Source organism: Xenopus laevis, chromosome 8S (assembly GCF_017654675.1).
Source record: "Xenopus laevis strain J_2021 chromosome 8S, Xenopus_laevis_v10.1, whole genome shotgun sequence".
In the NCBI taxonomy this organism is placed as follows: domain Eukaryota; kingdom Metazoa; phylum Chordata; class Amphibia; order Anura; family Pipidae; genus Xenopus; species Xenopus laevis.
The window spans coordinates 99085531-99110743 of NC_054386.1; the positions used below are offsets into that span (position 1 = coordinate 99085531).

At 42.8% G+C, this 25213-nt stretch overlaps 1 protein-coding gene across 2 annotated transcripts in view; it reads right to left on the reverse strand.

The window, feature by feature from the left end:
- The window catches only part of vangl2.S (VANGL planar cell polarity protein 2 S homeolog), a 54127-nt gene that overhangs the window by 14698 nt on the left and 14216 nt on the right, over positions 1 to 25213 (reverse strand). Inside the window, 2 exon segments of one of the 2 annotated variants that reach the window (NM_001090423.1) lie at positions 14 to 286; positions 6922 to 7075. In NM_001090423.1, coding sequence (NP_001083892.1) covers positions 14 to 84 — 71 coding nt within the window. In that variant the 5' untranslated portion in view covers positions 85 to 286; positions 6922 to 7075. 2 annotated transcript variants of the gene reach the window in all.

A 25213-nucleotide genomic window follows, 5' to 3' on the forward strand; every position in this document is an offset into this window, starting at 1 on the left:
TCACTATTCTCACCTGTGTTTTCGGGAACTCCTGGACTGGCCAGACTTATAGGAGTAGCCCGAGTACTGGGAATCATTGTCCATGTTTTCGGAGTACCGGCTTTTGTGGCGATCCAAGTTGGCGGGTTTGGGTCCCCCCGACCCCTGGGTCGAAGCCAAAACTGCAACTGCCTCTTTCAGCACAGGCTTCTTCAGGCCAAAAGGCACCTTCAGAAAGTCAACTTTAATCTTTAGCGACTCTATTTTGATTGGCTGTCTGGTCCCCGCTCATAAGAAAATCCGATGCCTGAGAAGGAAGGAAATGAGAGTATTAAGGGAAGAATTGTGGGACTGATGGTTGTGCACATTGTGTTGGTGGTTTATATAATTAGCAAAATAAACAATATAATTACTGATCACATTGGAGGAATCGTTAGCTGAAATAGATATAAATGAGGCAATAAATGGATAATGGATTGAGGGAGTGTCAATAGGCTAATCTGTCTGTGCTGATTGGCTGCTAATGGGAAGCCGGAGAGTGATCTCTGGTTAATCAGCCCCAACCTGGATGAGCAGGAGGAACAGGGTCAGTTCAGTTTGGGAAGGGGAACAAGGCTGGCGAAGGCAGGGCCCCAATACCATACCTCCCAACTGTCCCTGTCCCATTTTTTTTGAGGGACAGTCCCTCTTTTAACGGCTCAACCCGCAGTCCCTCGTTTGTAATGGAAAGTCCCGTTTTTCTCTGCACTGAACAGCCAGAAAAAGAAACAAAGTTTCTAACTTAATTGGCTTTTGGCAGAGAGCCCAGAACAGCCCACAGCTGCAGATCAGATACTTTTGTAACAATTTTGAGATAAGCAAATAAGTAATTGTAACAATATAAGATAACAGGTCCCTTGGGAAAAGTTAGACTAACGGCTTAAAGGGCAATTCACCTTCATTAGCAAAACTGTAATAACTGGAAAAAAAAAAAACCACAGAAATATGTTCAAACTTTCATAACCTGCCACATTTTGTAAAATGAACATGGTAATTAGGGGGTGTGGCCACAAACATGGGCGTGGTCAGAAAAATTTCAACTTTTTTAGTCCCTCTTTTTATTTCCAGGAGGTGTGTCAATAGTGGGGGGAGGATGAGAAGGCAGGGCCCCAATAGTGGGGGGAGGAGGAGGCAGAACAACAGGGGGCACAAGTGGGTGAGTAGGGTGAAGTCAGTAGCACAGGAATGGGGGGGGTGACCGGAGAAACGGGGGGGGGGCAGACGTCAAATCCCTGTACATGAGACAGGAAAGTTAAAGTCCCAACAGCTCAGTGTTTATTATTATTATTATGATTATTATTATTATGATTATTATTAATAAATAGGGATGCACCGAATCCACTATTTTGGGTCTGGCCGAACCCCCGAATCCTTCACTACAGATTCGGACGAATACCGAAATCTAATTTGCATATGCAAATTAGGGGTGGGAAGGATAAAACAATTTTAACTTCCTTGTTTTGTGACAAAAAGTCACAATTTCCATCCCGCCCCTAATTTGCATATGCTAATTAAGATTCGGTTTGGCCGAGCAGAAGGATTTGGCCGAATCTGAATCGTGCTGAAATCGGCCGAATCCTGGATTCAGTGCATCCCTATTAATAAACCCCATGTGTCTGATACAGAGCAGAATTGGGAGTCTGGGCGAGGGAGGGGCCAGTAAGTGGGCGGATCCCTCTGATCTCTCTCTCTGCCCCAACTTGCCTCCTCCCCCCTCTTCTATTTCAGCATCACACGCCGACAGTTGAGACTCATTATCTTATTTCCCAATCACCCCCGGGGCAACTTTCTGTTTAAATTTCTCTGGCACCAAATGAGACTCTTTATTTACCTGCCACCCACACTCACCTTCTTAAAGGGGCGGTGCACCTTTAAAAAGATACTGACATCAGAAAATAACCTTTTATTATCTTTCAGAACTAAATTTAAATAAATTGAATTATATTTATAATTTTGCCATAAAAGTAGTTGCCTGATACTTTTACATGACCTTTCTTACCCCCATGTTCCTCTCTGCCATATTTTGCAGCCGGAGTCCATTAGCATTAGAAGCTCTAACTGGCAGCTTTGGAAGTGACAGTCAGTTTTACGAACTTCAAGTAACAATTATTTACAAAAGCAGAACTATCAGTGAAAAACGATCAACATGACCTATAGGCAACTTTTAATGTAGATTAATATTTTTAAAATAAAATTTTTTATAGTGACAGTATCACTTTAAAGTGAGCTTTGCATATATTATAGAATGGCTAATTCCAGACCAGAATTTTTCAATTGGCCTTTTTTATTTTTGTCGAATATTTTGCCTTCAGCTTTCAAATGGGGGAGGTCACTGACCCCATCTAAAACCAAATCTTCTGTAAGGCTACAAATACAGAAGTTAAATTAACTTGTGTGTTATAGAATGGCTAATTGTAAGCAACTTTTCAATTTGCTTTTATTTTTTATAGTTTTAAAATTAAAGTTTCCAGCTCTGTAAGGCTACAAATTGTTATTGCTACTTTTTATTACTGATCTTTTCTATTCAGGTCTCTCCTATTCATATTCCAGTCTCTTATTCATATCAGTGCATGGTTGCTAGGGGAATTTGGACCCTAGCTACCAGAGTTAATTTAAAAGAGTTGCTGAATAAAAAGCTAAATAACTTAAAAACCACAAATAATAAAACATGAAAACCAATTGCAAATTGTCTCAGAATATCCCTCTCTACATCATACTAACAGTTAATTTAAAGGGGAACTGAAAAGGAGAGCAGGCAGCAGTATCGCTCCAGGGGTTGGCATTTAGAATATATCTCAGGGCACTAAAATTGGTGACACTGACCTTTTCAGGGCCGGCAGTTTTATTATATATCGTCTCTAGTGAAGGTTAGTTACCCTTTATTTTGCAAGGCTTCCTGGAATTCTGAGACAGAACATTAAGACACCCGACACCTAGTGAAATGGGCTTTGATCCCACAAAGAGAAAGCAGTGGGGTACATGGGTGCGGGTCTTGTTTAGGCCGGGTCGCCATGGAAACACCGTTTTTGCAGCATAAAAGAGACAATCCCGTCCTGCATTCTCCCAAAGAGCCGAGGAAGAGACGGGGTCGGGATGCTGCTGCTGTCAAGGCTTTTGTCCTGAATGTCGGATTTTTTTTGCCTCTATTACCATGGAAACACAAAGGCCGTCTTCTCCTTTCTTCCCTCCCCATTTTCTTTGACCACTTGTTTCCAAGGCAATAGCTTTCGGGTCTGCAAGTATTCTCCCCAGCCAGAGAATAGGAGGCAAATCTGGGAGGAGAAAGTTGCAGTAAATGGGTGTTGGGGGGGGGGGAAGAGACTAAAAAAGAGAATAAGTAAAAAAAAAAAAAAAAAAAAAAAAAATCCCATTTTTGTAACCTCTCTCCTTTTGTTCCATGGGTCGGATCAGATTTCTCCAGGGAACGTGAATATATAAAAAAAAAAAAAAAAAAAACACCATCTCCGAGGACCAAAACTCACCCAAAACCCAGCTACGCCCTAAACCCCTCCAGGGGCCACAGAGACGCTTTGTGAGAAGCTTTTAATTGCACAAAAAGGTTTATTATAAATCTTTTTTTTTTTTTTTTTTTTATATATACGGCCTATTTTTTTTTTTTTTTTAAATCCTGAAATTAATATAAAAAAATGGATCTACTTTCAGCTGTAGAGACAGAAAAGTAAAGGCCGAGTTATGGCCGGGTAAAGGCCGGCTAATGGGCAGAGTAAAGGCAGAGTAAAGGCAGAGTAAAGGCAGAGTAAAGGCAGAGTTAAGGCAGAGTTAAGGCAGAGTTAAGGCGAGGCTGAGTAAAGGCTGCGGTAGTGCTCCCGAGGCTGGGATACACTTCTTTCAACCCAAAACAGCTGACCCAGCCCAAAATCCTCTTCTACTTTATGACCAGCAACCAACCCGATTCTCTCTTGACGACTCGTATATAAGAAGGATCAGTCCCTGTTATAGAGGGGACAGCACCATTACACAGACAAAGTGCTGGGGGGCCCTGCTACCATCCTGAACCCCCACCAGGGGCTCCGCTTTGCCGAAGCTGCCGAACTTACTGCTTGGTAAAGTCAAGAAAGCGTTCCGCCACCACCAGAGGCAGAAAGTCATTAAAGGAGTTGTTCACCTTTAAATTAACTCTTTGTATGATGAAGAAAATGATATTCTGAGAATTTGCAGTTGGTTTTCATTTTTTATTATTTGATGTATGTAGCTTTGTATCCAGCAGCTCTTCAGTTTGCAATGTCAGCAGTCTGGTTACCAGGGTAAAAAATGACCCTAGCAACCATGCACCGATTTGATTGGCAACTGGAGAGCTGCTGAATAAAAAGCTCAATAAGTCAAATAATAAAAATTGAAAACCAACTACAGATTGTCTCAGAAAATCTCTCTCTACATCATACAAACAGTTAATTTAAAGGTGAACAACCCCATTAAAGCTCCAGAGGGAAAAGAAAATACAGAGAGTCCCCTTTAGGGTCAGTCCACACGAGCAGATTCGGGGAGATTTAGTCGCCTGGCGACTAATCGCCTCTTCTTCTGGGCGACAATCTTCCCGAACTGCCTTTGCGTGTCTTCCTGACCACTTTAATAAAAAGTTGCCTGTGCTAAAGCACACGCGACTATTCGTTTTCCCGAACTTGCCTAACGAGGAAACTTCGGGCGACTTCGGAAAATGGAGCGCCTCGTGTGCTTTAGCGCAGGCGAGTTTTCATTCTAGCGGACTGGAAGACACGTGAAGGCAGTTCAGGGAGATTGTCGCCTAGAAGAAGAGGTGATTAGTTGCCAGACGACTAAATCTCCCCAAATCTGCTCGTGTGGACTGACCCTTAAAGGGGAACTTTACCCAACAACTGTTCTATTACATAATGAATGAAAATAGAATCAGTGACAAGTTTTTGTGTGTAGTTCCCTTCGAATGGCCCTGACATACAAAGCTTCCCTGGGCAGCACCACACAAGGTCTTGTGATTTCACACTTTAAATATACAGTGGATAGGGATGGGCAAATTTGTCCCGTTTTCGCTTTGCGAAAAATTTGAGAAACGCCGGCACCCATTAAAGTCAACGGCACAGATTTCAAGTCTGGCAGAAATAACACTTTGCACTGGGACATGGTCTGAAAGGGAACTGGAAATACCAGTTTTGTCGTTTCTTCCTGCTACAAAGATCACATTAGGAAAAAAAAGAAAGGCAGAAGTTTCTGTCCCTCTTTCTATTTTCCAAAATGTCGGGAGGTAAGCGGCAATGTCCGGGCCTCCCAGTCTGTCCCTGTTCAAGGTACAACAGCACCCCTAACAATACCGCTAAAATGACTCCTTATTGCTTATCATTCAAGCCATTACCTGGTTGCTAGGGTAAACTGGACCATAGCAACCTAGATAGAAACAGAAGTTCCAACCAGTAGCCCCAAACCACTGGAGACCTGATGAACGAAAATATAAATAACTGAAAAACCACCCATCATGACCAACTGCAATTATTTTTTTCAGAATATCACATCATCCTAAAAGATAGTTTAAAGGGGAATTACCTCTTTAAAGGGGTGGATCCCCTTTAAGTATGTTGCACTATTCATAGCAGCATTGCAATTGGTTTTCATTATTTATAGTTTATGAATTATTTGCCTTCTCTTTCTTCGGACTCTTTCCAGCTGTCAAATGGGGGTCACTGACCCCATCTAAAAAACAAATGCTCTGTAAGGCTACAAATGTATTGTTATTGCTACTTTCTATTACCGTATATACTCGAGTATAAGCCGAGTTTTTCAGCCCCCAAAATATGCTGAAAAACTCTACCTCGGCTTATACTCGGGTCAAGCGCAAAAACGGTCGCCGGCGCCTAAGAATAGTCATCCAAAAACGAGATTGAAACTTACCAGAAGCTGCTGCATTTCTCACCCTCGGCTTATACTCGAATCAATAAGCTTTCCCAGTTTTTTGGAGGTAAAATTAGGTACCTCGGCTTATACTCGGGACGGCTTATACTCTAGTATATACGGTACTCCTCTTTCTATTGAGACCTCTCCCATTCATGTTCCAGCCTCTTATTCAAATCAATGCATGGTTGCTAGGGCAATTTGGACCCTAGCAACCAGATTGATGAAATTGCAAACTGGGGAGCTGCTGAATAAAAAGTTAAATACAGCGCTGCAAAATATGCTGGCGCTATATAAATACATAATATATAATAATTAACAAAAACAGAAATAATAAAAAATGAAAACCAATTACAAATTGTCTCAGAATATCCCTCTGTACATCATATTAAAATTAATTTAAAGGTGAAGCACCCATTTAACGTGACGTCAGTGGGCGTGTCTGGGACAACAGTGGGAGGACCCGTGACGTCAGTGGGCAGGACTATGACGCAGCGATCAGCCGATCACCGTGTCAATCAAGGGAATCCTGCCCGGTTTTCGTTATTTGGAAAACCGGGCAGGAAGTATAGACCCGGGCAGCCCCTCAAAATACTGGGCTGTCCAGGTCAAAACCGGACAGGTGGCAAGCCTAGACAACAGCTATACTTATGCCTTAAAAGGGTGGTTCGCCTTTAAGATAACTTTTAGTATGTTATAGAATGGCCAAATTATTTGCCTTCCAACTTTCGTATGGGGGTCACTGACCCCATCTAAAAAAACAAATGCTCTGTAAGGCTACAAATGTATTGTTATTGCTACTTTTTATTATACGTCTTTCTATTCAGGTCTCTCCTATTCATATTCCATTCCAAATTCATGGTTGCTAGGGTAATTAGGACCTTAGCAACCAGATGGCTGAAACTGCAAACTGGAGAGCTGCTGAATAAAAAGCTAAAGAACTCAAAAACCACAAATAAAAAATGAAAACCAATTGCAAATTGTCTCAGAATATCACTTAGGAAGCTGTCAGGTTAGAGAACTCACCCAGTTAGACATGCAGGAAGTGGGGCGTATGCCAATGGGCTTAGCACATCTCAATGCTGATTGGCTACTTGCGAGACGGAAAGCAGTGCATTGTCCTGTGCGGCTCAGCATGGGGGTTCAACAGCAAAGAAGCCATTCAGGGAACACGTCACACCTGCAAAATTTACAACAGGGATTAATATAAATTTAGAGAAAGGGAATGTCCTGGGCACATACTATTTTATCTAAGGGAAACAATATGGCAGCTTCAGCTTATACATAGAACAAATATACTGTAACTAGATGCTTGATCCTATTTCAATCAGAAAAGCCAGATAACCCCTAAATAGCCCCTTTATGAAATGAGACAGCCACACATATAGCCCTAAGCCAAGCTCATTGCTCATCCGTGGATAACATGGCACCCGCACGCTAAATAGTTGAAGAGCTGCAAATCCAGGAGACAGACGGATAACTGCACGTAAAATCCAGAGAGTCACAGGTTGCGCAGGAAGGGGCCCTGGTTTCCAGCAGATTTCGGAGGAGCCAGGGATATGCCGAGCCTTTGGCTCAATTTGAGGCTAATCGTTATTAATGACTTCCTTGCTCTGGAAAGGGAAGCAAAACACTGGAAACTCTAGACTTCGAGTCCCACGCTCACACGCACCCGTTACCTCGGCTCAACCCCTTTCACTGCACAGAGTTGTTACTGTCATTTCATACTGACTAACCGAACTGCTCACTATCTAGAGTCCAGTCCTGTCTGGCCACGTAGTGAACGGAAAGTGGCCTTTCCAATATACTGTACATAGACCAGCAACAGGCAGATCTCAGCCAAAATGCTTGGCGAGAGTTTCCAAGATTCACCTGGTATCACTCCATGGGGTGCTTTTCATTCAGTGGTATCAGGCTAAGGCCACAATGTGCCCAAAATCAACCAGCTGGTATCACAGGCCTATTTCAGCCCCTTACCAGTGTAGAATCCTCCTTTTTTTGCGTGCTGAACCCTTGTGTCGGCTCTGGCACAAACACACCGGGCAGATTTCGGCACAAAATGCAAAGTCTCACGTTTCTTCAGAGAAGTCCAGCGAGTGTGTTCGCACCGGAGCTGACACAAAGGTTCTGGACGTGAATAAAGAAGAAGAAGGATGATGATAAAGGCAGGGGCTGAAGTCGGCCTTCGGATATTATCAGGCTGAATTCGGCCCAGTGTGGCCCTAGCTTTAGGAGTGGAGATCAAAATGCCTTTATAAGCCGACCACATTTGCCACTCAAGGTTTCAAGATTTCTTGGTGACTGGTAGGTGTCTGCTTTTGGCACATCTTTCTATATAAAGCATAGGCAGCCAAATGTGCCATGGGCCTTAAAGGAGAAGGAATAGCATTTTACACTTGGGGATACCAAAAGTTAGGCACCCCCAAGTGACTACTTTTACTAAGCGGACACCCCAGGCCTGCACTCCGATCAGCAGAATATCGCACCAGCCAGGGGTTCTTCTAGCGACCACCATGGAGAGATCCTATTCCTGCTTCTTTGGGTATTCTCACAGTTGCACATGGATCGGAAAGCCCGGAATTCTAACGAAAAAGCCGGCTAATTCGATATACTGCGCATGCGTCTGCCCCGGGAAATTTGAAAACCGACGAAGCATGAAGAAGATCTCTCCGTGGTGCTCACCCCAATTGTAAAATGCTATTCCTTCTCCTTTAAGGGTAATAAGGGAGACTGTGAAATTCTCTCGCTGAAGCAGAAACACTGACAGATCCATATATTTCAAGACAGGGTTGGGTGCCTTTTTAGCAAGTATTAATACTCAGAGCAGTGTTACTACAGGTACCATAGTTTAGGGGGCCATAGTGGTGCTCATAGCTGCCCACCTAGCAATTTCTCAAGATGTTTGTCACATGGACTGTATTTAAGGAATTGTGCAGTATAAAAATAAAAACTGGGTAAATAGATAAGACTATGAAAAATGTATCTAATATAGTTAGGCAAAAATGTAATGTATAAAGGCTGGAGTGACTGGATGTGTAACATAATAGCCAGAACACTACTTCCTGCTTTTCAGCTCTCTTGCTTTCCACTGATTGGTTACCAGGCAGTAACCAATCAGAGACTTGATGGGGGCCACATTGGTCATAACTGTTGCTTTTTGAAACTGAGCTGAATGCTGAGGATCAATTACAAACTCACTGAACAGTTATGTACCATGTGGCCCCCCTTATAGTCACTGACTAACTCAGAGTTAGAGAGCTGAAAAGCAGGAAGTAGTGTTCTAATTATATTTTTATTTTGCACAGCATATTTTTACACCAAATTGTTTCTTTAAAGGGATACTGTCATGGGGAAAATATTTTTTTTACAAAATGAATCAGTTAATAGTGCTGCCCCAGCAGAATTCTGCACTGAAATCCGATTCTCAAAAGAGCAAACAGATTTTTTTATATTCAATTTTGAAACATGACATGGGGCTAGACATTTTGTCAATTTCCCAGCTGCCCCTGGTCATGTGACTTGTGTCTGCACTTTAGGAGAGAAAGGCTTTCTGGCAGGCTGCTGTTTTTCCTTCTCAATGTAACTGGATGTGTCTCAGTGGGACATGGGTTTTTACTATTGAGTGTTGTTCTTAGATCTACCAGGCAGCTGTTATCTTGTGTTAGGGAGCTGTTATCTGTTACCTTCCCATTGTTCTGTTGTTTGGCTGCTGGGGGGGGGGGGAGGGAGGGGGTGATATTACTCCAACTTGCAGTACAGCAGTAAAGAGTGATTGAAGTTTATCAGAGCACAAGTCACATGATTTGGGGCAGCTGGGAAATTGACATGTCTAGCCCCATGTCAGATTTCAAAATTGAATATAAAAAAATCTGTTTGCTCTTTTGAGAAACGGATTTCAGTGCAGAATTCTGCTGGAGCAGCACTATTAACTGATTCATTTTGAAAAAAAAAATTCCCATGACAGTATCCCTTTAAGGTGGCGAGGGACACAAACAAGCCATACAAATCGACGGCTTGTACCATTTTCGGACCATGTGTGGGTTGTCTCAATATTTTTCATACCATGGTGATCGGTCGTTTAGTCGCTCAGACAGGTTAGAAGATTTGTCAGCTAACGATAATATATCTACATGTATTGCCTGACTATATCAATGGGTCACTTCTATCTGTCAGACAGAATCTTCGTATGATTGCGGTCACAGCCAGAACATCGTCTGATTTGTTCTTTTACTACTTTATTTCATCTGAATTGTTAGTGGCAGGTCGGTAGATCAATGAACGATCCTTCGTCGTACAATAGAATAAAATCTGCACGTCCATGGGCAGCTTTAAGGCTTCTTTTTCTGGGAAACCATACACTTCTTTTCTTGTAAATGGTAGAACGCTAATTTTATTTAAAACGTATGTACTTAATGATTTTTAATTTTCCCCTCTGGATTCTCGTGCTGGCTTTATTTGCATGAAATAATTGACACTTCTGGATACGTTGAGATAAGCCAGGCTCCTAACCCTGAAACAGACCTATTACTAGGTAATTACTACTCGCATGTCATTGTATTACACAGGGACCTCTGAAGCATGAAAGGGATTAAGAATTCCTAGTACGGGGCTAAAACAATGGTCTATTATTCTCCAACTGCCAGCGCTGTAAACAACCGGAGAAGGAACTTCAGGTATGGGACCCAAACGGACAAAAAGAATATTATCTGTGAAATGCCCAAGCCAGAGCCAACGAGCCTGCCACGGGTTACAAATCACAGCTCTAAAGGAAAGGCTGCGTGGGAAGCCTGGTGAATTTGAGTAACAGGCGGCCATTGTGAAGAGGACATTCCAGGGACCTCCAGATCATTTGTCGACAAGCCTGAAAATATGTTGCTAAGAAAAAGATAAGGCCGGTTCAGTTACAAGTAGTCACTCGGCCAAGTTGGGCACAATATCTCAGGTACCTCATGCATGTAGTACAAACACAGTTGTAGAACTGAAGTCATTAGTTTGTGTGAATAGACAACACAACCTCTATACTTTATTCTCTTCTACAACTAGACTCATTTCTTGATCACTCTTGATGTCAAGGAAAGGCTGCCTTCTGTCCCTTCAGCTTTTTAAGCCTGATCCTGACCAATATTTATATTCTATGGATACCGGCAGGTTTGAGAATTCTGTTTGCCATTGCAAAATGTCCACTAGAATATTATGGACAGAGCATGAAGTAATGGAGCCTTCTGGTTTTTGATCACTGATTGAAAAGAACAATAGAAAGTTGGCCATTCCATGTGTAGCTCCTTTATGCTCTACGTTTGCTCAGTTGGAGAGCGTTCATGATCAAGTGCCTTAACACAATTTTCCTTAATGAATTTCAAGGGCTACACGGAAGACAACACAAAGCAGCTAAAGGTTGACTGTTTAGTCCATACAGTTTCCATAGGCCTGTATTCTTCTACAGGTAGATTCCAGTACCATCTCATCCTAACCTAAGAGTCCTAAACTGTGGGGCAGCACAACCTTGGAGACTCAGGCTAAAGGATAAGTAAGGTGCAAATATATTCTAGGCTGAAATCATCTCAACAGTAGGAAAGCGTGAGTTGATGAATATTGTAGCTCAGCAAGCTAGAGCACCAAAAAGGTAGACCATCTCTAACTTAAATCAAAATACATGTGGCCTTTCACATTTCAAAGGGGAGCATGACAGCAGAAGTAGGTCTACAGTTCCAGATTGTCAAGCTCAGTACTTGCTCAGGAACCAACCAACCTTCAGTCACGCAGCTTCCACTCATTGGAATAAGATATTATACACCAGAGGCTAATCTAACACAAGCTATGCCACCCAATCAAAAAAGTAGAACTAACCTTTGATTTCTAGTGGCATCCAAATGCATTTCAATGTGTGGAAGGGTTCCCACAATTCCAAGATGGAGATACAACAATCTTCTAGTTCTGGTGAGTCTGGACCCCTTTGTTAGGAGGAGATACACACCACCCTGGACATAGTAAACCTACAAACCTTAGCTGTCAACACATCATTGTCACTCTTCCATCAGAACCATGGGAGACCTTCAGATCTACAGAGAGGTCTTCTCTGAAAGTTAGTGGTCTGCAGTGAACCAGATGTGTAGCACCAGGGAAGACCACCCTGCAGATCAGATAGTGTCTATAGTGGTGATGGAAAAGAGAGAGACTGAGAACTGTCTGCACCAGCCATTTAAACAGAAATTTAGTGAAGGTAAGTGAAGAGGGGAACAAATGTCTGCTATTGAATATACAGAATATGTGAAGCAAACAAACATAGGCTTGGGTAACTCATGGAAACCATTGTGAATAACTATCATTATATTCACCGGTTCCTTACTCAACCAAACTATGCTGGGACCAAATTGGAAGGAGCTGAAAAAGCACAAAGTGAATTTATCTAATTCATTAAAGGTGTTTCTTTATGAAATTCAACTTTAAAGCTTTCTGAAGAGCAATCATTCCATTTAGCGATGACAAATTCATTCTTTCCCACAGAAATACTGGAGAAGTTCCCTTTTTCATTCAGTTCTAACACGAGACTTCTTGGCTAAACACTCCTTCCTGACGGTGATGAAAGCCCCAGCCGAGCTCTCTGCACTCCATAAAATTTATACACAACTCTTAAGGATCAACTCAATAACGTCGCAATTGTTTCACTGTGTTTTCAGTAATCACAGGGGTCATGAGAATTTGGAAGTGACAAGCCTTCAGGACCATTGTCAAAACCATCATTGTCAACTCAAGGCAAGATCTGCTGCTGTCCTGGTTGTCTAGGTTCCCACCACACAATGTTGCTTATACAACAAAGATCTACCAGGCCTTAGAGACCAGTAACGGTAGGTGAAAAGAGCAACTGAGCAGTATATATATACTGAGCCCAAAGTAACACCACCAAAGCTGGCCAAATACAGCGAGATTGGCTTGTTTGGAGCGATCACTACCTGAATTGGCCAACTCCCCGGTGAGCCAAATCGGGCTGATCAGATCACTAGGGACCTACTAAACAAAGGCTATATCAACACAATGAGATTTTATAACCAGCCTATTAGATATGTGCACCAGATATCTGGTGGGCAGGCCCTCTCAAGGACCCCATACATGGTCTTATAAGCAGCCAATTTGTTCTTAAAAGCCCAAGTATGCAGCATTTATCGGCCATACATGACCACTTACATAACCCTTTATTCAACCGCTGTCAAACCTATGGTCCTTGTTGTTGAACCACGAAGTTGTCAAGCATGCTGGGAGCTGGAATTAAATAAAGGCTGAATGGTCATAGGTTGGTCGGCGATGTTATATCCTACATTGAGGACATCAGCCCAACCAGAAGTGACAAGAGCAAAAATGTCTTGTTTTTCTTGACATCTTCTTGTCCCAGCTGGACTACACAAGCATCACTAGATCATAATATAGCAATTATATTTATGATGTCATAGTCGTTACAAGAACGTTGCACTTTATATGTAACCTGCAGACAGTGTCCGCCAATGTAATGTGCAATATGACTTCCAGTATGTACAGAAACACCAGAATGAATGACATTGAGGTCCACCTTCCCGTAACAGTAGAGCTGCTTCTCCCAGAACGTTCTCTTATCTAAATACAATCATCTGTAAGAAATGACATTTCTCTCCCCCCCACACCACCCACTGTCTGGAACACACGGCAAGGAGATTTATAAGCATGGAGCGCGTCTACATGTGTCTGTTGTTTACGCCTTGCCTAGCGTGTGAAGACATTGGGGCTCTGGGTATTTCAACCAGATTTTAGCGGCTGCACAGACGTGGCCTTTGTCCTTGGGCGCTGTTAAGAGATCTGTAGGTCAATACATTATTTAGAATGCCAGGGAATACATTAGCAAGGCCTGAAGGAGAAGAACAGAATCTATTATTTCCTATTAAACACGGCGCTTATAATAATGCGAGAACGCAAGGCGCCTCAATCGGCGTGTGGTGTATTATACACACATCAATGTTTAGGCAATAGGCCTACAATGTGCGGCCACTCTCCAAAATCCTAAGGATAAATTCTGGCCTTAAAGGCCCATTAACAAATAAAAAGAGAAATGGCTCATTTGACTTGCCGTACAGTTCACTTCTATCCGGTATATCAAAATATTTGTGCAAAGGGGATATGGAGGATTTTTTTTTTGAATTGCATAATGTTTTTTTTTATCAGCTCTGCAGTGTTCTGCCATTGTCCCTAAGCAAAGCTCCACCCTCAATAGTAGCTAAGATATCCACCATCAATGTGTATCTTGATTCAGAGCTTTATACAAAGACGTTGAGTCTGAAGGTGCAATAATTTAAAGGAGAACTAAACCCTAAAATGAATTTGGCTAAAAAGGCCATATTTTATATACTGAACTTATTGCACCAGCCTAAAGTTTCAGCTAATTACTAATCAGCCTTATATTGTGACATTTCTATTCTATGTGTACTGTATATTGTGAGTGGGTCCCTAAGCTCAGTAAGTGACAGCAGCACAGAGCATGTGAATCAGTGAATCAGCAGAAAAGAAGATGGGGAGCTACTGGGGCATCTTTGGAGACACAGATCTTTACTGCTAAAGGGTTGTGGTTGCCTTGGGCTGGTACAGAAGCACAAAACATCATGTACAACATTTCTAGCTACTTCTTTAGTTAGGCTTTAGTTCTCCTTTAAAATAAAAGGACGCCAGAGACTCCGCTTCATCACCCGAATATAAATCTTTTTTGCAAAATTTCCTGGGTGCTCAGAAATTATTATTTTGCCCTGATCCATCGGTTCCTGACCTCCTGCTTTGATTCTGACTTTGTTGCCTGATTTTTTTTTTTTTGCCTGGAACTTTATTAATCCTTCGGATACATGCGAATTGGACTTTGCCGCATACAGTTCCTCCGACTCAACGAACAAAAGCCGTTAGACCTCGACAGAAGAAAAGTTAAAGGGAAACTTGACTTGTCTTGACTGTAACTGCCAGATAACAGGATATTGTACCATTTGTCTAAATATACACATACAAATTGTATTAAGAGCAGAAGTCATCAGCAGCTGACCCAAAAGTCTAGACCTCAGTTTTCCCAGGGCATTAGGCAACAGATAAGATGCTGCAGACACCAGCCATAATAATAATAATTTTACATAAAGTAGATAAGGAAAAGTAAAATTTCCCCCGAGCAGAAATAAATGACCAGCACTTGCAGTACTAAGTTCCATCACAATATTTTGATTTAATATGACCTCATAATGACATTGAATTTAAAGGTGAACCTCCTTTTCCTTCTACCTTGAAAGACAAGGAGAATGATCAGAGACTGAGCAGGAGATAAAATATGCAGTATGGTCTCTCCCCCCTCCTATGGAAGACATGGAAGGGGAAAGTGACAGATAGAGCCGCCAGGCAGATGGGACTATTTGGTGGAGTCATGGAGAGAAGATGAAAGAGGTACAGGGGGTGATTTAAGGGATGGCAGCACCGCTCTTAGCGAATAGTAGAGATGTATCGACCAATAGCGCGAGAGAGGGAGAAGGAGAGAGAGAGAGGGAGGGAGGGGAGGCAGATTTTTATGATGGGAATTTACAGACCTGCAGCTTTCTGTGCATAATAGAAGTAAATGGCAGCCCAACCCAACAGCCTTTGTTTCCTTTATTATACATATTTATAGCATCATATTCTTTTACTTTCCATTTTGTTTAAAGGGGGATTTCAGGTTAATATTTACTGTCAGTGTGATGTAGACAGTGATATTCTAAGCCCATTTGCCATTGGTCTTCTTTGTTTATTTCATGTGTTTTTGAATGAATGGACGAGCGACCGTAGCAGTCTGGAAGTTGGTGGTTTTGTTCCACCTACGAAACACAAAGTCTATAGAATGTTTGAGTTTGCCCTTAAGTAAGGAATACATGCATATTAAGCAATGCAACATGGGTCAGGAGGGTTTGGGCAAACCAACTGCACCTTTGGAGGGTCGGGGCGGGTGATGGGCACGTAACGGTACTGAAAGAAGTATCTACCAGGCTGATATTCCATTCTTTGCACTGCTGGTTCTGATTCCCAAAAAAAACCTAGCAGAAACAATCCGAATAATAGCCTTGGAAGGGTACTGACTTCTGCTACATTGCTTCAGAACCAGAATAACTTTAAAAACACAGACATTTAATAATTGTATTGGAAAGTACAGCAGATTTGACTGCATTTTATACAAAACAAAGCCCCGAGTGTCTCCTAGAACAATATGGAGCCAGAACCACAAATACTGTATTAAAGTAATTAGTTCCAGATCCAGGTACAACAATGACAAGACGAGATCTGGTGGGCCAATGAGACTACTGGAACGCAGTTACGAGACATTCAATTAAACACAGAAATATATTGTAGCACATGGTGTTTGGCACTCGCGAGGCAGACAGGATCCATTCAACATTGTTCTACCAGACTGCTCCTTCCAACACCGAGGGGGTATGAACCTTTCACCCTTATAGAAACCTTGCTGGCAGGATCTGCACATGATTGGAAAGAACAGCATTTTATAGGCCTCCTGGCACACGAGGGCACAATAAAATAAAGAATATGACTGTTCTTAACTGTAGTGCAGAACTACTGGGTTTAGTTGGGGTGGTAACGGTACCAGGCTCTTATTCACAGGAGCACTGGCTGCCGGTCTTGTGCCGCTCTCTGGGCTGAAGATTAAAACTCTTGGCTGAGGAGGCCACTCACACACACTAGTGGTCAATCTTCCCATGGGCTGAACAGATAAACCATATGGGCAGCTCTCTATTCTTCCCTTCAATGAGGCCCATGGACTGGACAATGGGAACTATAAGGGCACCACTCAATTGTTTCCTTCAATGAGGCCCATGGACTGGACAACGGGAACTATATGAACTACACAACTCATCTGCCGACGCATCATTCTCTGGAGAATGGTCAGGATTATTGACCATTGATCAAGACCTAGGTGGGTGTGTTAAGTACATGCTCTTCATTGGGTCCTGATGAAGGAGACTAGAAGCCCACTTAGGAGCCTGGGTGGCGTAGTTGGAGATGGTTGTCTATGCAGGATTTATAACAAAGGGTAATTAAAAGGAGGCTTCAATCTCAGTGACTATCACGTTTTGTCAATTTAACATAATCTCAAGGCATGTTGGTATTGTATGCAGCCCAAACCCTATGCACCCAAGGAAAATTTTCAACCTCAACCCATCTTCTTTGGGAATACATTTTAGGTGTTAGGCAATGTACAGGGAAGAGATAGAACCAGGAGTAGGTCTGGTCTTGGCTAAGCTCCCACGCAATGAGCATGACAAAGGTAACAAAGAACCAAGGGCAAAGTGATTCTACTCTGATGCCCCACTGAGCCCACCAGCTGCCATCAGCACAGCAGAACCATCCCTAGCAATCCATCACTTGCCCATTTCTTTCCAGACATCCGCCAGAGTTTCGAGCCAACCTCGGTCCCCCCACCAATCAAGCTCTCTCCCAGGGATTGTGTTCCCACATCGCTGTAGCTCTGATACACACTAGCCTGGATGAAAGATGAGACTCAGATGAAAGGTCTTCCCTTCCCCCCTAGACAAGAAACTGTCTTTCCATTATACAAAAATACAAGCCTTATCACGAAACACAACAGCCTCTCCTCTGCTTTATACTGTGCGCATATATTTTCCTACTGGGGCTTATTAGAGGCACACACACATTTCTTGCATGCTAGAAATGTTCACTCTTGGCTTTCTAGGTCTACAAATTCCATCATTCACAAGAAAGTCATCAACCCACCTGCCCTGCAATGAAAGTCAAGTCTAAAGCTGACCAAACCCGGCCAATAAAGCTCAGCTTCTCCATACAGAGTTGGCAGCTCCTTGATAGTCCTCGAAGGAACTTACACTGGCCAAAAATCATCCAGACGTCTAGGAGACAGTTGTGTTGATATTGTACTTGTCTGACGGGTCTCCACCTTATGATCCAGTCCTTGTCTGATGGGTCTTCACAGGTCTACTTTATGAGCCAGTCGTTGACCCAAGAGCCAACAATATCATCAACCCAGTTTGGCCCAGCACCTGAGTGGTCCAATAAGAGAGATGCGATCATTTGGTGACCTCACCATATATGGCCAGCTTAAAGTTCAATCATATCCAGGCCAGTTACAATCGTTTCAGCTCAATTTGGCCAATCATTTGGGTTTTGCAATTATTCAAGAGTTTCCAGTTACATGATTTATTTAGCTAAGGAAACCAATATGGCAGCTCCCAACTATAGGCATAAATACAAACATACAGAGATGTGTATTTAGGAATCTATACCCTCGTGCTATCCTGTCTGACAAGACAAAATAGATACAAACATTTAAACTGTTATGATGGCAGCAACTCCAATGAAATCAATACTGAACCCACCTAGTAAATTACTCCAGCAAAGGCAACTGTGACTTGTTCCCATGCTGCACTGGAAAAACACCCTGCACACAAGCCATTCCTGTCTGGATATTCAGCAGCGTGTGTAACCCACCCCAGCCAAAGAGCATAGACAATAGTTGGAGGCTTATTTACAGAGTCAGAAATGTTAGATGCCGGGAGAATTTCCTGGTTAAAGGTTACAAAAGCCAGCGCGGCAATGAGAGACGTTAGGAAATGAAGGTGGGGACCCAAAGAATCTCAGGCTATGAATTCTCATGTATTATAAGTGATAATGTACCCCCTACTGTAAATGATAAGGATATTAGAAGTCACTGAGGGGTTATGTGACCATATAAATGCACAAGGCTGCAGGCTGAGTTATACAGGGAACTCCGAGTATCACTCATGTATTATAAGGGATAATGTACCCCCTACTGTAAATGATAAGGATATTAGAAGTCACTGAGGGGTTATGTGGCCATATAAATGCACAAGGCTGCAGGCTGAGTTATACAGGGAACTCTGAGTATCATTCATGTATTATAAGGGATAATGTACCCCCTACTGTTAATGATAAGGATATTAGAAGTCACTGAGGGGTTGTTCTGTGACCATATAAAGGCACAAGGCTGCAGGCTGAGTTATACAGGGAACTCTGAGTATCACTCATGTATTATAAGGGATAATGTACCCCCTAGTGTAAATGATAAGGATATTAGAAGTCACTGAGGGGTTGTTCTGTGACTATATAAAGGCACAAGGCTGCAGGCTGAGTTATACAGGGAACTCTGAGTATCACTCATGTATTATAAGGGATAATGTACCCCCTACTGTAAATGATAAGGATATTAGAAGTCACTGAGGGGTTGTTCTGTGACCATATAAAGGTACAATAGGGGGTTCTTGGTTTGCTATATAATCTTAATAAATATGAGTAGAGCTAATGTGCAGCTCCGTTCCAGAGCCCCATTATTGTTACATAGGGAGTCCATTGCCTGTGGGTGGAATGAAGCAGAGGATTAGGGTTCCTTTGAAGTTAAACATATTCTAACAAGGAAATCCTATTACTAAGTGAATGGATCTCCCCCGCCAGATGGCCTGAGTGGGATATTATTTTAGACTACACTGCCAGAGAGAGGGGTCGCACTGGGTTCCCTCCGCATCTCTCTCTGCAGTAACAGGAGTCCGGCTGCTTGTGTTGGTGCCTTAATGAGACAAATAGGCTTCTTTCAGAGGGGAGAATGTTCATTTCCAAAATGCTCATTTACTGCACAAGCTCGGTTACCAGAAGAGGAAAAAAAACAGCTTTGTCTTTAAAACATTAACATCAGAGGCTCCCAGCTGTTTTAGGCCTATGGCAGACAGGGGGCCACCAGAGTGCTTGAGGATTTAGTGACACCAAATGCCCTAAATTGTCAGCTCCTGGGGATAACATACAAATTAAAATGTCTAAAAATTCAGCATAGACAAAGTCACAGAGGCAAGTGGCACGTCATGGGCATATAGGCACAAGCACATTTGGGAATTGCATTTTTGCAACCGGCGAAAGCAAATAGGTCCTTAAAGGAGAACTAAACCCTAATAATTAATGTGGCTAAAAATGGCATATTTTATTGCACGAGGCTAACGTTTGAGCTTGTCAATAGCAGCAATGATCCAGGACTTCAAACTTGTCACAGGGGGTCACCATCTTGGAAAGTGTCTGTGACACTCACATGCTCAGTGGGCTCTGATTGGCTGTTGAGAAGCTAAGCTTAGGGCTCGTCACTAATTATCCAGCAGAAAATGAGCTTCCCTGGCTGTAATATAAGCTGATGCAACAGGTTTGCTGATTATTCAATTCTGATGCTAATTGCACTGGTTTCTGTGCTGCCATGTAGTAATTATGTGTATTAATTACTAATCAGCCTTATATTGTGACATTTCTATTCTATGTGTACTGTATATTGTGAGTGGCTCCCTAAGCTCAGTAAGTGACAGCAGCACAGAGCATGTGCAGTGAATCAGCAGAAAAGAAGATGGGGAGCTACTGGGGCATCTTTGGAGACACAGATCTTTACTGCTAAAGGGCTGTGGTTGCCTTGGGCTGGTACAGAAGCACAAAACATCATGTACAACATTTCTAGCTTCTTCTTTAGTTAAGCTTTAGTTCTCATTTAAAATCACCCCTAAGGCTAATGGTACATAGAGTTGGCTCAGATTGACTTTAGGTTGCCATTCACTTGCAGATTCTCTCTCCACATTGTTCCTTAGATTTTTATCTGTAATGACCAACATGTGCCCCAGCCAGGAACTCCCATGTCTGCAACTGAAACGACCCCCTTCTGGGATTCCAGAGTCTCACAGCACAAAGTATAAACACAAGGTGAGAGCAGCTGTAAACACATATCACAACTGGGTGTCCTGCTCTTGCCTTTGAAAGGAGAAGAAGAAGAAAAAGGAATCACAATATCACCCCATTTGGCTGCTCACCACCTGTCTTACACCCTTAAAGAGCCAGGAACCGCAAATATTGTGTTGACATGTAAAGGTTACGGCTGTTTGTCAGCCCTTATTAATAAAGTATTTCATGGCGGCCTCACTGCCATTTAATATGAGGTTTTGATCCTATAGACGTGCAGCCGCAAACGACATTTTGACCCCTGTTTATCTCCACTTAACGCAATAAAAACACTGTAATCTGCTCGTGGGTTATCTGCAATGCTAATGTGGCTCTGCACTGACAAGGCAACCCCCATGGCTATGGACATCAATTTTATTAAGAGCTTCGGATGCAAACACACCAGTGCAAACGAATATTGCTCTTTAGTGCTACTGGCCCTTTAAGCCAAAAAGACACCCCAGCAGTTAACACCCATCTCTGGCTGCTACAATGACCTCCATGTAACCAGCATGATGCTCAGAGCTCAAGTTCAAGAGCAGACAGAGGGCCCCTCCAAGAGGCGTCCGACCAGCCCAGTGCACTATGGGAATGCATTTGGATCCCTCTCAGAGGACTCTGAAGATAAACTGGATATTAAGATGGGAATCAATACACAAGGACAAAAAGTCAATGGACTATATTGGATTGGATGGATGAATGAGACTTATATGCAATTATAATGAAGCACGGAGATGACTATGAGGAATATCCTACTGACTACCCACAAGTAAAAATGTAACCATCATTATTCATAAGCTACAAGGGAGAACATTATGGAGGATGGAAGCCACATGGGCAGCCTGAGCTGTGGCCTTCGAGGTGGACTTAATCTAAGCCACTCAAAGACTATAGGTGTTCTCTTCCCCCATACCGTTAAGCTAACCACAACAATTTACAAAAGTCATCATTCACAGCAAGTTCTACAGTCCATTTGCTTATCCACTAAAGAGCACCATACATGAAAGATGTTGGCTCTCAGCTTGGACACAACTGACCTCTATATAGGCTAAAGTGATGGACTCCTACAAATGCTCTTATTGGAACTCGTTCAGCTGTCAGCAGTGAAAATTGAGATATCATGTGAAATCTGCAGGGAACTCTTCTATGATCCAGTGATTGGACCAAGGTCTAAATGATCAGTTCACAATTTGGTGAACCACCACTGAGAGCCCATCTTTCCATTCATGGTGAACTTGTACCTCTTCCATATGTAATCTTTAACTCAGGGGTCCCCAACCTTTTTTTGCCCATGATGAGTCACATTCAAGTGTACATAAGCAAGCAAAAAGTCCTTGGGGTGACAAAAAAGGGCTGTAATTGGGTATTGGCAGCTCCTATGTGGACTTGTAGCCAACAGGAGGCTCTGTTTGGCAGTAGGTACATATGCAACTAAACCTTGCCTTTAAGCCAAGAATTCAGTAATAAACACCTGCTTGGAGGTCACTAGAAACAACATCCGAGGCGTTAAAGAGCAACATGTTCCTCACAACCCACTAGTTGGTGATCACTGAAGTTTAACTCATAGATCTGAGAATGTTCCAATGATCTCCAACATATCCCAAAAGCCCCATCTTCATGGCCAGGGCTGCAGAAAATTAAGGTGTCTCAAGGTGGCCATAGATACGATATTTAGAGCGTGTATGGGGGGAGATGAGCCGACCGATATCAGCAGAAGATTTGGGTAACTGTCAGCTCGTTAGGTTAGTCGGAACATTTTTATCGGGCGCCTTTGAAGGCACCCAAACATCGGCCATTGTTTTTGTGCTGAATCGTCAGATACAAATAGAATTCTATTGTTTCTACCTGTATATCTGATGATTCAGCTCTACACGTGGAGAGATAATTTTCCAGGAAAGATTGTAATTGTAACATCTATGACCACCTTAAGTTTGTCTTCAGCAATGGGCTTTCCAAATGCAACAACCAAGAAAAAAATGTATTTCACACCACAATATGGTGTTTCCACAGAGTCTGCCAGAAAGCGATAATTTATTCACCTCCCAGCGAGGCACATCTAATGACTTGATAATTTAATTAATTACAAATAAAAAAAAAAATTGCGAAAGGTCCCCAGAGACACATTGTTCTTAGCAAAGACAAAGTTTTCTTCTTTCCCACAGTCTCTTTCTAGACGAGCATAATAGTTAGATGATCTGTTCCTTCACACTCGCTCTTGGCCTGCTAGGCAGGATTATCTAGAAACCAAATCTGTCACTATCATTACAGTCCTTGGGATTTATGTCCTGCAGAGAACCTCAACATATTATGAAAGGGGAGACCATTTTGAAAAATAACACCAAATTAGGCTGCACTGATTGGAAAGGGGGGGGGAGCACAGTAAAATGTGATGATGCCTATAGTAACTGTGGGATAATAGTCTCTGGGAAGGGAGTGTGACTGTGGGATAGCAGGTATAGTAGGGAGAGATGGTGTCTATAGTAACAGTGGATAATAGTCTCTGGGAAGGGAGTGTGACTGTGGGATAGCAGGTATAGTAGGGAGAGATGGTGCCTATAGTAACAGTGGATAATAGTCTCTGGGAAGGGAGTGTGACTGTGGATAGCAGGTATAGTAGGGAGAGATGGTGCCTATAGTAACCAGTGGGATAATAGTCTCTGGGAAGGGAGTGTGACTGTGGGATAGCAGGTATAGTAGGGAGAGATGGTGTCTATAGTAACAGTGGATAATAGTCTCTGGGAAGGGAGTGTGACTGTGGGATAGCAGGTATAGTAGGGAGAGATGGTGTCTATAGTAACAGTGGATAATAGTCTCTGGGAAGGGAGTGTGACTGTGGGATAGCAGGTATAGTAGGGAGAGATGGTGTCTATAGTAACAGTGGATAATAGTCTCTGGGAAGGGAGTGTGACTGTGGGATAGCAGGTATAGTAGGGAGAGATGGTGCCTATAGTAACAGTGGATAATAGTCTCTGGGAAGGGAGTGTGACTGTGGGATAGCAGGTATAGTAGGGAGAGATGGTGTCTATAGTAACAGTGGATAATAGTCTCTGGGAAGGGAGTGTGACTGTGGGATAGCAGGTATAGTAGGGAGAGATGGTGCCTATAGTAACAGTGGGATAATAGTCTCTGACTCTCTGGGAAGGGAGTGTGACTGTGGGATAGCAGGTATAGTAGGGAGAGATGGTGCCTATAGTAACAGTGGATAATAGTCTCTGGGAAGGGAGTGTGACTGTGGGATAGCAGGTATAGTAGGGAGAGATGGTGTCTATAGTAACAGTGGATAATAGTCTCTGGGAAGGGAGTGTGACTTTGGGATAGGAGGTATAGTAGGGAGAGGATGCCTATAGTAACAGTGGGATAATAGTCTCTGGGAAGGGAGTGTGACTTTGGGATAGGAGGTATAGTAGGGAGAGATGATGTCTATAGTAACAGTGGGATAATAGTCTCTGGGAAGGGAGTGTGACTGTGGGATAGCAGGTATAGTAGGGAGAGATGGTGCCTATAGTAACAGTGGATAATAGTCTCTGGGAAGGGAGTGTGACTGTGGGATAGCAGGTATAGTAGGGAGAGATGGTGCCTATAGTAACAGTGGATAATAGTCTCTGGGAAGGGAGTGTGACTGTGGGATAGCAGGTATAGTAGGGAGAGATGGTGTCTATAGTAACAGTGGATAATAGTCTCTGGGAAGGGAGTGTGACTGTGGGATAGCAGGTATAGTAGGGAGAGATGGTGCCTATAGTAACAGTGGGATAATAGTCTCTGACTCTCTGGGTAAGGGAGTGTGACTGTGGGATAGCAGGTATAGTAGGGAGAGATGGTGTCTATAGTAACAGTGGATAATAGTCTCTGGGAAGGGAGTGTGACTGTGGGATAGCAGGTATAGTAGGGAGAGATGGTGTCTATAGTATCAGTGGATAATAGTCTCTGGGAAGGGAGTGTGACTGTGGGATAGCAGGTATAGTAGGGAGAGATGGTGCCTATAGTAACAGTGGATAATAGTCTCTGGGAAGGGAGTGTGACTGTGGGATAGCAGGTATAGTAGGGAGAGATGGTGTCTATAGTAACAGTGGATAATAGTCTCTGGGAAGGGAGTATGACTGTGGGATAGCAGGTATAGTAGGGAGAGATGGTGTCTATAGTAACAGAGGGATAATAGTCTCTGGGAAGGGAGTGTGGCTGTGGGATAGCAGGTATAGTAGGGAGAGATGGTGCCTATAGTAACAGTGGATAATAGTCTCTGGGAAGGGAGTGTGGCTGAGGGATAGCAGGTATAGTAGGGTGCCTAGAGTAAACAACAAGGTCAAGTTCTGAGTACACAGCAACATCTAACTTGTTAGAACACATGCTGGTAAAGACTTTGGTTTCTATGAGCGTTGACATATGATGACACTCCCAAGAGTTTATATCCAAACCATGATACTACCTGACTGTATCCATCACAGAGGCTGAAGGCCACAATTTTTTACATTGCAGACTTTTTGGAAAGAATGTAGGGAGTGTAAACCAACTACCGAATAGTACTATAGACACACAATGAATTCAGCAGAGCTTTAAA